Consider the following 15,107-nt stretch of genomic DNA (forward strand, 5'->3'; position numbering starts at 1 on the left):
TTTCTTAACACTGAATACTGAAAGAAAAGTCAAGGCAGTCCAGCTGTAGTGGCATAAATCAATATTTAAAACGCACAACAGTGATTTTTCTTTCTTTCTTTCTTTCGGAAAGAAAAATAATTTCTTGTTTTATTAAAATGTCCAACTTTGTCTAGGAAGGACTTCATATGTAGCTTTGGTTTTTATTTCCGTTTACTGCTCCACAACAGGGTAACTAACAGAACAGTAATATAACTGCACTTGAATATTTGATTCCTGAGCCCTGTTGGAGGTTGCTGAAACTGTGAAGTCCATGAATGGAAAACAACCACCTTTCCGGTGCTCTTGGGGGACCTTCCTGACTCTTTGACCCCCTTCTGCCTTCAGCAAAGGTGACTGGGCTCTATTTTAATGGCTCATTAAAGGAAAAGATGAAAAATGTCCAAGTTGTCATAGCCGGAAAGGCATCATAATCCTCATCATTCTATACCTCGGTATAAGGGAAAATACATCTTTCCTTCTTCAAGCAGGAGATTTTTGCAGGATAGTAGTCTTTGGAGATAGATATTGCCTAAACTCTTCCATGCATTTCATATCACGATTTATGCACCAGAAGGTTATGCCTTGAAATGCTCCTGTATCATTTTATTCCACTTCTTTGTTTACATTGGGAACAGCTTTCATTCTAAGGCTACACACCAAATGCACTGATTTTGCAAAAGTCCTCCCCTGCGCTCAGATGCCCATCTTCATATTTCTACCGGGTGCCTCTGGCCCCCAGGGTGAAGCACTGCCTGAGTGTATTAATGGCAGACTCACCATGTAAGTGTCAGAACGGTGGCATTATCACACTTTGACGCCAGCATCACTGTTTCTTCTGTGTCTCACCGCAGAGAAACTAAGGCTAAAGGTTAAAGGATGCGGTTTATTAAATAATTCAAGCCATTAACCTGCAACCTGCAAACCGATGGCAGCCTATTAAGTTTCCGCTGCCATGATTCGTGTTTGGTGTTTACTGATGCTAAAGCATAATGCCTGTTTGCTTTACTTTTATTGCTACCCAGTAATGTAGTGAGGAAGGGGGATGAAAAAAAGGTGACAGGACCCAGCAAGGGGACAATAAGAGCGGCAGGCTCACTTGCATAAAGAAGATTGAAGCCTTCCCTCCCTCCCTCCATCTCTCCGTATAGGCCCCAGTGCACATCTGCGTCACTTGCAGGGGAGGAGGAGGCGCTGAGGCAGAGAGAAAATTGTACTGTGAGGACCTTGACAGCTTCACGGGCGGGTTTTTCCTTTTGCCTCCCTATATTTTCTGGAATATTTGTTTTTCTCTTTTACACACTGACTATATATATATATATATATATATAAAGCCACCCCTTCTCGCCTTGCAGAAGGCATCTGACTTTCTCAAAGATACCCGGGCAAGCTCCCAGAGCATCCTTGGAGAGGCCAGGGACAGGGGCGCAGGTGCACCGAGAAGACTAGGGGGTGCGCTTCTTGGCGACTTGGGGCTCTCTCTGTGTCTCTCTGTCTCTCTGCGCTCCCCAGGCGCTGAACTCTGAGCTGCAAGGACAGGAGAGCCGACACCTTCCCGACGGAGGCTCTGCCGCGGGTGCATCCCAGGGAGGGGTCCCCAGCCGCCGCCGCCTCCCGAGCTTCGGAGCGCGCAGACCTGCCTTCTCCGCGCACCTCCATCGGCAGGGTCGCCCCTCCCGGCCGTAACCACGGGGCCCCCGAGCGCGGAGCGCGGATCCTCTGCCCTCGGCGCCCGGCTCCTGCCTCTGCTCACGGCCGGCGGGCCCCCCGCGCGCGGGTGCCCCGGACCTGACCGCCGCTGAGCCGCGCGGCTGTGCCGTCCGCGCTCGGGCGGTTGCAGGGCAGGGCTCGCAGGGCTCGCAGGGCGCGCAGGGCTCGCAGCCCGCCCGCCCGGCCGCGCCGGCTCCCGGGGCGCAGAGGGCGCAGCCCGCCGCCTCCTCCGCCTCCTCCGCCTCCTCCGCGTCCTCCGCCTCCTCCGGCCGCGCGCTCCGCGGGCTCCGCGGGCCTCCCCCACCAGCCCGCGCGTCTCCTCCCGCGCCAGCTGAGCTCCCCTGGCCGTCTTGCGTCAAGCATGTCTGGCTCCGGGCGAAAGGACTTCGATGTGAAGCACATCCTGCGCCTCCGCTGGAAACTCTTCAGCCACCCGTCGCCGGCCCCCGGCGGCCCTGCGGGGGGCGGCTGCCTGCAACAGGACGGCAGCGGCAGCTTCGAGCACTGGGGGCCCAGCCAGAGCCGCCTGCTCAAGAGCCAAGAGAAGGGCAGCGTGAGCACTTTCTGGAAGAAGCCTTCCTCTTCCTCCTCTTCTTCGTCTTCCTCCCCGTCCTCTGCCTCCTCCCCCTTTAACCCGCTGAATGGCACCCTCCTGCCTGTGGCCACCAGGCTGCAGCAAGGGGCGCCCGGGCAGGGCACCCAACAGCCAGCCAGGACTCTCTTCTACGTGGAGTCTCTAGAGGAGGAGGAGGTGCCGGGCATGGACTTTCCGGGACCACACGATAAAGGGCTGGTCCTGCCAGAGCTGCAAGTGGAGCCGGCCAACTCGAGCCAGGCAACAGGTGAAGGATGTGGACACAGGTACAGTAAGTCCCCACGGAGCACCTAGCGCCCCCCCCCCCCATTTCCACTCGTTTCCTCCGCACCCCCGTTGCGCCTCGGTACTTACTAAGCCCTACCACGTTTCAGGTTTGACATTTTTTGATTAAGAGACGGCAGCTCGGTTTTTATCATCCAAGTTGTTATCTCACTAAAAGTTTGCTAATTCATCTTTACAGGCTCATTCATATGTTTTGTTGTTGTTGTTGTTGTCGTCGTCGTCGTCGTCGTCGGTGGTGGTGTGGTCGCTGTTTCTCTCTGCCGGTCTTCAGAGCTGAGATCGCAAGTTGAATATGTGTGCGTTTTGGTGAATCTGTAAGTGGAGCGGTTGTCACGTTTCTGAGAGGATGGGGTTCCTCTGTCACCTCCTGCCATGGTGTCATGTCAGTCTTGCAGATGGGTGGTGGGAGGTGAAACTTGCTCTAAGCCCCCTTCAGAAGCATCTCATGTACTGACTGGCCTAGAAACTGACCTGGGGTGATATCCAGGATCCCTGGTCTTGAATCTGTTATTCCGGGACTAATGAGGTGGGCAAAAGAGGCCACTGGACAGCAGTATTTTCTCTCTGTGTCTTATTTTTTTCTTTTGTGAAATATGGTGCAATTCTCTATCGTAACTTGCCTTCTTATCCTACTTTGTGTTCACTTTTGCCTTGTTCAGAGTCTTAGAATTAAACTGTTGCTGAGTCCCCTTGCATTCAGCTCTCCTGGTTTGTTGGCTAAGGATGGGATTGTGTATCTTTAGGAAGCAGGTCAACATGTGTGCTTTGTGTGTTTCTAATATTACATTCTTCGAGAAGAGTTCTACTTTCGAGACTTACGGAAAATCTTCACACACATAAAACTTCTAAGTTTTACATTTTTAGAGAATTGACTCATTATTCTGCATTAGATCATTACTACTTTTGGCATAGAGTGAGGATATGAAAAGATTTGCATTTAAATTCATATGATATCAGAATACATTATTGAGGAACCATAGGAACTATAGGAAAATGATAATGAATGTGTTAATGAAATTTAACTATCACTTAATAACAAATTAGAAACAGAAACAACTTTTAAACTTCTGGTTGATTGAATCAGCTTCTTATAAAGTTGATTAAGTCACAAAGGGAATGCATAGAGCAAAATAATATTATAGTCGCTCTTTAATTATTTGACAGATGTGAAGTTAAAGATTTAAAAAATCACCCTTAAAATTTTCAATTATATGAATTATTTGGATTTGAATTGGAATTTTAAGACCCTTGAACATAATCTGTGAAGACATTTATTATCACGTAATATTATTAAAGTTTAATTTAAAATGTTCAAGTATGACAAAGTTTTTTCCATATAAAGCAGACCCAAATAAAAGTTTATCTATTACTCAATTAAGTACGATACTTAACCAAGACAGTTATAACTTTGGATACCATTAATAATATAAAGTAATTTGATTTATGTATTCACTACTTACTATAGTTTTAGATCTTTTTTATTCCAATAAAATATGTTGGCCTTTACCCTCTTTAAGGTAGAAAATATAAAACTTTTTCTTCAGTTTTCAAAAATCATAAGCACTTTGCAGTTCGCCTTATGTATTTAAAAGAAAACAGTTTAGGTTAAATATTTGCTAATGACCATATTGAAACTGATATTTTTATAAGTTGGACAGTTCATGAAAAAAAGATTATTTTTTAAATTTTGTAAAGTCTTCAAATCATCTTAAAATTGACCTTCTGAACTATTAACATTTGACAATTTTTATAAATTTGTTTTATAACAAACACATTTTTCAGTAAGTGAGGTATATTTGTCATGAGTAATTTCTGAAGGTTTTCATGTAAGTTGAAGAATTTGAAAATACTAATGAAATACTGACTTAAGAAATTATAATAAACAAAAAATAAAACTAATAACTAATATAGCTCAGTTAGGGACAAAACACCCATTGGGTATAACTTCTGGTTCTCAAATTTTGAACATATACCAGTGTTTTTATTCACAAAGAGTTGTAAGTGAAAAGAATTCTGAAGATAAGCAAGTACCACCAAATCCATCTTAGCTATTGGAATGAGGGTTTCCTATGAGTTCTTACGTGTATAAAATATTGAAAATCAGGTCTTATTTATTTTAAAAATCTTATTAAGACTTAAATCCTTTAGATAAATTTGAAATTCTTACTGGACAAATGAGTTGGCACTGATAATGCGGATTTCATGAGTTCCTAAACCTTCATAGGTCATTGGTTCTATGCTTGTGATTGATGGAAGCCATGCTACTATGCTTGATAGTCACTGCATATAGATATTACACATATATTATAACTACATATGTGTAAATTTTAACATGTGGTAAGAATAGGGTTCACTTTTCAGAAGAGACAGCATTTCCAAAGTTAAGTACTGAATAAAAAATAATATGTAAAACAGTCAGTAATATGGATTTACTTTTGTTTCCATCACAGGACATGCAAAGAATCTGCATAATGTTTATAAAGATCAATGAGTACATAAACTATGTAACCCCTGCATGATAATTTTGATTACTTGGGTCATTATTGTATCACCATACTATGATGTCACATTTGATATTTAGCATTTTGTTTTATCAGTTCTGACTTACATGCTAAATCAATCTTCATGTCTAAAACAAGAGTTGGCCTCTTTTTTTTTCTCTTCATTTTCTGATCTTTTTATTCATCTGGTCCTTTGTTAGGAACATTGTTTTAGACAAGTATAAGTAGCTCAGTTGGTTTAACTTGTTGTTCAAACAGCTGCTACAGGATGCTCAGGGGAAAACTGCCCATAATCTCAGAAATTCTGGAAGGTCAAACTCTAATGGAGTTTAAACATAAAGGTAGTAAGAAGACACTGGGAAACTAATTTATTGCCTAAATCCAGCCTTTATTTTATCCCATCCTACTAGGCATACATAAACAGACCTGAGTATTCTAATAGCTTAACCATTACACCATTAAGAATTCTAAAATACAGTAATAGGCTTCTGACCTATGTTATTAGTCATTTATTTTCTCTACTTAGTTCTGAACTTTTGTTGGAAAGTATATAATTTTCTAGCTAATCAGATTATCATATGTTTCTGGTGTGGATATTTTTACCCAAAATTCTATAGGTAGTGAACTAAGAACCAAAGGGAAATATTTATATTCTTGCAGTTTGTAGTAACGTGAGTGGGAAAGGAGATGCCATGGTCAACTGCTTGCTTTTTAGTTTTCTCAATTCTCACACAATGCTGTCATCTGATTCCGTGGCCTCAGTTTCTGTCCGTAAACTGTTTTTCTAAATTTGCATCTCAAAATCTAAACGTCCCCTCCTTGACCTCTGATCTCACACCTCTCTTATGGATATCACAGACACAAATAAATACATGTATAAAACTGAACTCATAATCTCCCCCTCTCTCTTGCTCAGTTTCCTTATTTATCTCAGAGAACAGCTCTCTATGCATTAGGTTGCAGAAGCCAAAAATTCCAGGATTGTGTTTGCCAACATCATCTTCCCCATCATTTTTTAATATTCCACCAAGCCCTGTCACTTTTGCTTCAAATATTCCCCTCCTTGGGGCATTTGGGTGGCCCAATTGGTTAAATGTCTGACTCTTGATTTCTGCTCAGGTGATGACCTCAGAGTCTTGGGTTTGAGGTCCCTGTTGGGCTCCACACTCAGAGTGGAGTCTGCTTGAGGATTTTCTCTCCCTCCCTCTCCCATTGTCCTCCCCGCCTCTCTAAAATAAAATAAATCTTAAAAATTTCCCTCCTCTATCTCTCCTGTATCCCTCCAACTCCTTGTCTACCTAATTCTAAGCTACTGTCCCTTTACAACTCAACTTCTACCACTGCCATCTACATTGTCTTCCCTTATTAATTTTGCCATCTCTAATTCATTCTCCATAGAGGAGTGAATGAAAATCATAAAATGAAAATCTGAAACACTTTGCTGCCTCTATGGCTTTCCTTTTTTTTGGAAAACATTTCTGCCACCATCTGACCATAATCCATACTGCTAAGCCCTGGATGATCTGTACTTTGTCTATTATCAAGGTCCTTCATTCTCCAACCTCCCCCGCACCTTCTGTCTTCCAGACTCAGGGTCCTCCCGTAGTGTTTTCCTCTACCTTTGGGCCTCACAAACTTATTTTGTCCCGTTCTATAGTGGTTCTTCTTCCCTCAACCCACCCTTTTCTGCCTTCATTCTTATTGATCATTGAAATGTCTTAAGTAAGAGCTTTGTACCTTTCTCAAAGAAGCGTTCGTTGATACCCTGGGCAAATTAATTTAAAATTTTTAAATTTATTACATCTGCTTATTTTTTGTTCTTAGAGTAACTGCTCTCTACTTTTTCTTCAATTTCTCCTTGTCTCCTGTAACCATATATTAATATCTGTGTTGTTTTTATTGTTTGTCTCTAACAAAAATTGTCTAGTGGACAGTTATTTTCTATTTTGCTCATCATTTTGTCCCTATGGTAGAGCATATAGTTACTCAATAAATACCATTAAGTGAATAAATACTTGTCATCATCATAATGAGTGACATTGATTAAGAACTTCCTATTTGCCAGATAGCATGTTGAATATTTATATTGTGCAACTTAATATTCAGAACAGTCCTTTGATTCTGGCACAATTATGCATCCCTTAGGTATAATGATTACATAGATGAGAAGACTGAGATATAGACAGGTAATTAATTTGCCCAGAATCACAGGCTTCTAAGTAGTACAGCTGCACTTTGAATCCTTGCTATCTGACTCCAGATACCATATTCCAGGCCACTGTGACAATTCTCCTTTCCCTCTGCTTAAACAAAAAAACAGAACTAAAGAAAAGAAGATATAGTTAAGGTGTGCTCAAATAGTTTTCTTATTCCCTTGGTTTGAATGTTTAAATAAACTTCTTAAAATAATAGTTATGGACAATGTTTGATAAGGCTTGAAGATGATTTCTTAGCCCAAGTTAGAAGATACCCAATTTTTTTCCTGAAATATGGGTTATTCCATGTGTTTTACTTTATAATGAAAACTATGAAGAAATAGAGGAAACTAATTTATTTATTTATTTATTTATTTATTTTTTTAAAATATTAAGTTCTTTTTTTTTTTTAATTTTTATTTATTTATGATAGTCACAGAGAGAGAGAGAGGCACAGAGACACAGGCAGAGGGAGAAGCAGGCTCCATGCACCGGGAGCCCGACGTGGGATTCGATCCCGGGTCTCCAGGATCGCGCCCTGGGCCAAAGGCAGGCGCCAAACCGCTGCGCCACCCAGGGATCCCGAGGAAACTAATTTAATTTTGGAATCCAAAAGAGAGCTTTCTGATAGAAAATCTGTTTCTGAGGTGCCCTAGTGGCTTAGTTAGTAAAGCACCTGGTTTCAGCTCGGTTAGTGATCTCATGGGTCATGGGGTTGAGCCTCACTTGGTACTCCGCACTCAGCGGGGAGTCTTCTTGAAGATTCTCTCTGCATCTCCCTCCACTCTTGCATGTGTGCTCTCTCTCTCTCTCTCTCTTCTCACTCTCTCTCTCTCTCTCTCAAATAAATAAATCATTTTTTAAAAAAAAGAAAAGAAAAAAAGAAAATCTGATTCTGAGGGTCAAACAATAGATACAGAAAATGTTCACTAGAAGAAAGCATACCCCATTAAAATCTCATGGAGGTTGATGAGATTTTAAACAACATATTTGTTGAGGGTGAAAAGGAATCAGCCTTGCCTCAGTCAAAAGGAAAATTCAACTTTAAAAATGGTTAGAGACTCCTTCAGGAAAGCAATTTTCAAGATATGTTTTTATGGAACACTAAAATGAAATCATGTTCATGTTTTTCCTGTAAACCCAGTTTCATAGTGAAAGAGTATGGGATGATTTTACTCAATTTTATGTCTCCTTGGCTAATTTATCCCAGGCTGGTGTATTATACAGTCTACCACTATTTAAACCAGAACTAGCAACAAATAATACCTTATTTGAGACGTTCTTTTACTTATTTCAGGATGGATTTATCAATATTATGTGGTATTTTATGAAGAAACCCACAATTTTCAGTGCCCTTCCCTCTCAGCAAGTTTGCTTCAGGCAAACTAAGATTATAATGGAGAAAGAAATGTGGTCACTAGGTTGGATTTGCAGGTATCCACAACTCCAGAGCCATCTGAAAGAAAGATGTGAATATAAGTGCAAAATGAAACAAATACAACTTTGAATTATAATAAACAAAGAAAAGCTATGCGAATTGAAGAACTATTGTTGGCTTTACATTGATGAATTTTTAATGACTACTATGTAAACTATGTTATTAACTTCTTTAAGGTACAAGTTTAAATAATCTAAAAATAATCCCTGTCTAATTAAAATGAGCATGTGGCTAATATAGATTATAGTATTGATCAGAAAATTGTTTTTGTTGGCTTATTTTTCTAAGTCTCAAAAGATAATTTGTGTATCTGGAGAATAGTATGCTTTTCATGACTACTTAGCTGATATGCTTCTAAGTCACATTTCATTGGTTTTGACCAAGAGCTCATATGGAATTTACTGAAAACTTAAATCTGCAGCATATTTTAGTTTCAAGTTTCTGAAAATTAAAATGTGCATTTTATTTTATTTTTATTATTTTTTTAAGATTTTATTTATTTTTTCATGAGAGACACAGAGAGAGAGAGGCAGAGACAGAGACATAGGCAGAGGGAGAAGTAGGCTCCATGCAGGAAGCCCAATGTGGGACTCCATCCTGGGACTCTGGGATCATACACTGAGCCAAAGGCAGACACTCAACCACTTAGCCACCCAAATGTCCCAAAATGTGCAGCATTTTAAACAGAGTCTTTAAGTAACAAGACTTTACTGATTTTATTTCCAAAATAACTGCGGGTGTTTTTGTGTTAGTTGTAAAACAAATGCTATGAAATGGACATACTAGTTTGGGCCAAATAATAATTTACCTTTCTACATTTAAAATAATGTTATTCAAAACTTTGAAGAAAACATCTTATATATACACAGATAATCTGAGCAGCATTAAAGATTCAAGACTTTGTAAGTCAAGCATAGGCAAAACAACAACAACAACAAAAACCTGTTGCACTATATAAGTTTGAGGTTGGCTACATAGCTGACTTTTCTGGCTAGAATTTGAAGACAGATTGATGCTTATGAAAGCTTAACATAGTTTTTCCTGACCAGAGAGAATATGTGCTTATAATTTAGGATCCCAATAAAAATCTGTTTTGAATATACTATGAGGTAAATCATTTTGACTGAAGATCATGTCACAGAAATATTGCTTTTTGAAAGTGATCTGCAAGTCTCCAAAAATAACAAAGAGTGGAAGAAGTTGATGTTAATTCTAATTCTGGCCTTTCCTATTCCTTTGGTGGCCTTAGTCTAGTTTAGATAACTGATTCTCATAGGAAATCTTTCAGTTTGAGTTCTTATCATAATTGTTTGTAACACTGTGTCCTGGTAGGTCATCCAGGCACCATTTTTCTTGGTGATATTGATTGACATTTGTTCATGCAAATCAGCATTTTCATCTCAACCAAAATATAGTGGAACAACTTAAATTACGAGGTCAGAAAATTGGTAGAGGAAGAGTTCAATAATTTCATAGTGTTTTAGAAGGTGAATGCCAGAAACCTCTTTTTATCAATGTTAAATATATAATTTTGTTTTGTTTCTTTTTTTTTAATTTTTATTTATTTATGATAGTCACAGAGAGAGAGAGAGAGAGAGAGGCAGAGACACAGGCTGAGGGAGAAGCAAGCTCCATGCACCAGGAGCACAACGTGGGGTTCGATCCTGGGTCTCCAGGATGGCGCCCTGGGCCAAAGGCAGGCGCTAAACCGCTGCGCCACCCAGGGATCCCTTGTTTTGTTTCTCTAGTAGATTGTAATCTTACTAAAATATCCAGGATGTTTCTTTAGGTCAATATTCAAAGGTTCAGAGCTTCAGAGAAAATGCAAAAATAGCTTTTGGAAAGAAAACTGTTTTTAAAATCTATTATTTTTAAATTTATGAATACCAAAACATCCTGACTTTCTAACTCTGAGAGTCAACCTCAAACTCTACTATTTTGAAAATAAATTTGGAGTTGTTTTTGTCATTTGTAATAAAATTTAAATTCAATTCCTACTTTTTTAGTTACCTTACCTTTGCTGTACTGGTATGTAATTTCAGTAGAGAAGTTGACACAAATCAGTACCTAGATATTTCATATTTGGTGATCCCCTGATGATCTTTAAACATTTATTTGTGTAATTTTTTCCTCAAAAGCCATGACATTTTGTATATAATTAGTTTATGATTCTGGTTTGCAGTGGCTTTGGTTCAATCAGTAAACTATTAGTAGCAGTAGGGATATGTTCATATCATCTGTATATAAATTATAGGTTGTTAAAAATAATTAAAATGACAAAAATCCTGGGCCAAATAATATTCTAATAATTTTATTAAAGTCACTATGAAAGAACTGGAACTCCTGTCTCTGGCTGAGATAGAATAACAGGGACTGAACTTATCCTCTCACCTGAAACAGCAACAAAAAGCAAAAGAAGGAAGGAAGAAAAGAAAGAAAGAGGACAAAGGCAAAAAGAAATAAAGAAAGAAAAGGGGGAGAAGGAAGGGATAAAGAAGGAAGGAAGGAAAAGAAAGAAAGAGGACAAAGGCAAAAAGAAATAAAGAAAGAAAAGGGGGAGAAGGAAGGGATATATGAAACAACATTTTCAAGACATTGAACATCAGATTCTGAGAGTGATTCTTCGGATGTGGAAAGCAAGTGAAAGAACCCTGTGATTGTCTCTTTTTACTGCCCTGAGAGGGATTCCAGGCACTGATATAGACAAGGAGAAACCAGGAGAAATGTGATAACCACCCTGAACTGAAGGGATGGAGCTGAATGTCCAGGGAGTCCAAGGCAGTAAGATATCATAAGACAGAGTGTCATAAAAATGACCTGTACAGGGATCCCTGGGTGGCGCAGCGGTTGGGCGCCTGCCTTTGGCCCGGGGCCTGATCCTGGAGACCCGGGATCGAATCCCACGTCGGGCTCCCGGTGCATGGAGCCTGCTTCTCCCTCTGCCTGTGTCTCTGCCTCTCTCTCTCTCTCTCTCTCTGTGACTATCGTAAATAAATAAAAATAAAAATAAATGACCAGTACAGACAGAAAACTCCAAAATTCTGTGGAATTACCCTTTGAATATTTAGCAGATCAGTATTCGGTGGAATAATGACAGATACATGTGTTTAAGAAACAACCCAAGTCTTGGGAAAGAACTGTACCAGAACCTGAACTGTAACACCTGTTCCTAACAATCAGAATGGTGTAATTCATGGAATTAGACAAAGTATTTGGAGGGATATTATATTAGTAATAGGAAATGACTAGCCCTAGAATAAACAATGCGATGGTTCCACTTAACAAATCTTAACAGCAAGACCCAAAAATATCAAACTGTTTACAAGTAATGTTAACTGTGCCTTGGAACAAAATTGAAGAATAAATAAATAACTATTTATTATTTAAGTATGTAATACCAAACAAGGTAATTTTTGCAATGTCTGACATCAAATTGAAGATAACTAATCAACAAAGAAGTAGGAAAATATGAACCATAATGAGGACCAAATTCAATCAATTAAAACTGACTTAAAACTGTAGCAAACAAGGTCATTAATGCAGTTAAACCATATTTCAATACTCAAGTAGTTAAATAGGGTCATGTAGACAGGAAAAAAATCAATATCAAGCTGCTAGGCCAAAATAAAACTATAATACCTGAGATAAAAAATATGCTGGGTGAAATTAATGACAGAGCACAGATTGCAGGAAGACATGGCACCAGCTGGTGCAAGGAGTGGAAACCATCAGAAATGATAACTACATGAGTTAAAAATAAGATTATGCTTTATTTTTAAAATCTGGAACATTTGAAAGTTATATGATGGTTAAACAAATAAAAATACTATAATATGAGGGTTTGTTTACCATATGTATAAGATAAATGTGTCACAACAATAGCTTTCAGACTGGGAAGGGAGAAATGAAAGTAAAGTATTATAAGGTTCTTATACTAAGTGTAAAATGGTATGTCACTTGATGGTAGTCTCAGAACTATATTATAAATTCTAAAGCAACCACTAAAATAACAAAACAATGATAAACAGCCAGAAATCCAAAAAAGAAGATAAAATGCTGTCATAAAAATTATTTAATTAATCCAAAAAAGAGGAAATGGGCACAAAAGTGGGGCAAATAGAAAATGCACAGTACACTTACAGTCTGAAACCTAACTATACTAATAATTACATTAAAAGCAACTGCTCTATGCATCTGTAATTAAAAGGCAGAGATTATCAGTCTGTATAAAAAGTCAGATCTAAGTATATTTTGCTTGCAAGAAGTACACTTTAAAAATAAACACTTGTGTTGGTGAAAAGGAAAAGTATAGAAAAGATATAGCATACTAAGATTAATCAAAAGAAAGCTGAAATGAATATATTCATACTAGATGAAATATAACTCAGAAAAAGAATAGGGATGCCTGGGTGGCTCAGTGGTTGAGCACCTGCCTTCAGCCCGGGAAGTGATCCTGCAGACCTGGATCGAGTCCCACATCAGGCTCCCTGCATGGAGCCTGCTTCTCTCTCTGCCTGTGTCTCTGCCTCTCTCTCTCTCTGTCTCTCATGAATAAATAAATAAAATCTTTACAAAACAAAACAAAACAAAACAAAGAATATTGATCTGCTGACAATCTTGAACACCTACAGGTAACATCATAATGTTGAAAGAATAAATATGTTTCCTCTAAGACCTGGAGCAAAATGAGAATGCCTTCTCTCAGTTTTATTAAACAGTATCGGAGATGCTAGTTAGTTCAACAAAGAAACTAAAAGAAATAAAGAGCGTTTATATTGGAAAGTAAGAAATAATGATTTTGGGATACCTGGGTAGCTCAGTGGTTGAGCGTCTGCCTTCAGCTCAGGGCATAATCCCAGGGTCCTGGGATTGAGTTCCCCGTCGGGCTCCCAGCATGGAACCTGCTTCTCCCTCTGCCTGTGTCTCTGCCTCTCTCTCTCTCTCTCTCTCTCTATGTCCATCATGAATAAATAAATAAAATCTTAAAAAAAAGAAATAAAATAGGTTTAATTTGTACAAGAATTAACCTTATATAAAAATGAAGTAACATGGTCTTTTTTGCAGATATAATTGTTTATTAGAAAGAATTTTTATGGAATGCAAAACAGATAATGACTTTTTTAAGGTGGCAGAATAGAGAATGAGTATACAAAGATCAATTATATTTCTATATATTATCAAGGAAAAACTGGAAACTAAAAATATAAAAATAATAAATTTCATAGTAACATCAGTAAACTATGATATACTTAATAATAAATATGACCACAAATTATGAATGACTCATCCACTGAAAACAATACAGCCACTCTGATAGAAATTAAAGACCTAAATAATGGAAAGATATACTATATTCATGGGTAAGAAAAATTACTATTAATAAGATGTCAATTCTTTCCTAGTTTGTCTATAGATTATACACATCCTCCAAGAAAATCTCTGCATTTTTTCAAATAGACAGACTGATTCTAATATCCGTTGAAAAATTTAAAAGACCTAGAATAAACAAAATAACTTTAAAAAAATGAATATATAGTTGAGGACTACCACTACTGATTTCCAGACTTGTTATGAAGCTACCCACAGTAATCAAGACTATGTGGTAGGGGTGCCTGGGTGGCTCAGTCTCTTAAGTGTCTGCGTTGGCTCAGGTCATGATCCCAAGGTCTTGGGATTGATTCCCACATCAGGGCTCCTGGCTCAGTGGGGAACCTGCTTCTCTGTCTCCCTCGGCCCCTACCCCCACTCAAGCTCATCATACTCACTCTAATTCTTTCTTAAATAAATAAAAATCTTTAAAAAAAAAAAGACAATGTGGTATCAGGATAACAATATGTAAGTCGATTAATGGGGAATGGATAAATAAAATGGATAAATAACTCTGATAATAGCCATATTATGATATACGTTAAGCTATTAAAAAAAAAGAATAAACAACTGATCATTAAACACCATGATTAAATGAAAAAACTTTATGATAAGCCAAAAAACTTAACTGTGTGATATATTTTGTCCTTAACAGTTACCTATTATAAGTCAGACAAACGTACTCATTTTATTGATTATTCATACTTTTAATAGAAATTTGAATCTCACTTGACTTGAATCATTTACTGGGGACACCCGGGTGGCTCAGCAGTTGGGCATATCTGCCTTCTGCTCAGGATGTGATTCCAGAGTCCTGAGATGGAGTACCACATCAGGCTCTCTCATGGAGCCCTCTTCTCCCTCTGCCTGTCTCTGTCTCTCTCTCTGTCTCTCATGAATAAATAAATATTTTTTTTTAAAAAAGAATCATTTATTGGAGTCAAATACCTCTTGAATTTGATACATGGCCTAACAGTTATCCACTGACATCTTGTAGA

The 15,107-nt window shown here is 38.5% G+C and overlaps 1 protein-coding gene and 1 long non-coding RNA gene across 2 annotated transcripts in view; one reads left to right on the forward strand and one right to left on the reverse strand.

Annotated features, from left to right (window-relative positions):
• The first annotated feature begins 1,937 nt into the window (after positions 1 to 1,937).
• KLHL1 (kelch like family member 1) overlaps positions 1,938 to 15,107 on the forward strand; it is a 362,820-nt gene continuing 349,650 nt past the window's right edge. The window contains exon 1 of the mRNA XM_077855417.1: positions 1,938 to 2,589. Within this exon, the coding sequence (XP_077711543.1) occupies positions 2,090 to 2,589 (500 nt within the window). The 5' untranslated portion in view covers positions 1,938 to 2,089. The remainder of the gene's footprint in view (positions 2,590 to 15,107) is intronic.
• LOC144287919 (uncharacterized) overlaps positions 7,895 to 15,107 on the reverse strand; it is a 133,017-nt gene continuing 125,804 nt past the window's right edge. Inside the window, exons 2-3 of the long non-coding RNA XR_013355742.1 lie at positions 13,550 to 13,723; positions 7,895 to 8,760 (exon numbers count right to left, since the gene is read on the reverse strand). This is a non-coding gene — a long non-coding RNA (uncharacterized LOC144287919). The remainder of the gene's footprint in view (positions 8,761 to 13,549; positions 13,724 to 15,107) is intronic.

The sequence above is a fragment of the Canis aureus genome, chromosome 17 (assembly GCF_053574225.1).
Source record: "Canis aureus isolate CA01 chromosome 17, VMU_Caureus_v.1.0, whole genome shotgun sequence".
NCBI lineage: Eukaryota > Metazoa > Chordata > Mammalia > Carnivora > Canidae > Canis > Canis aureus.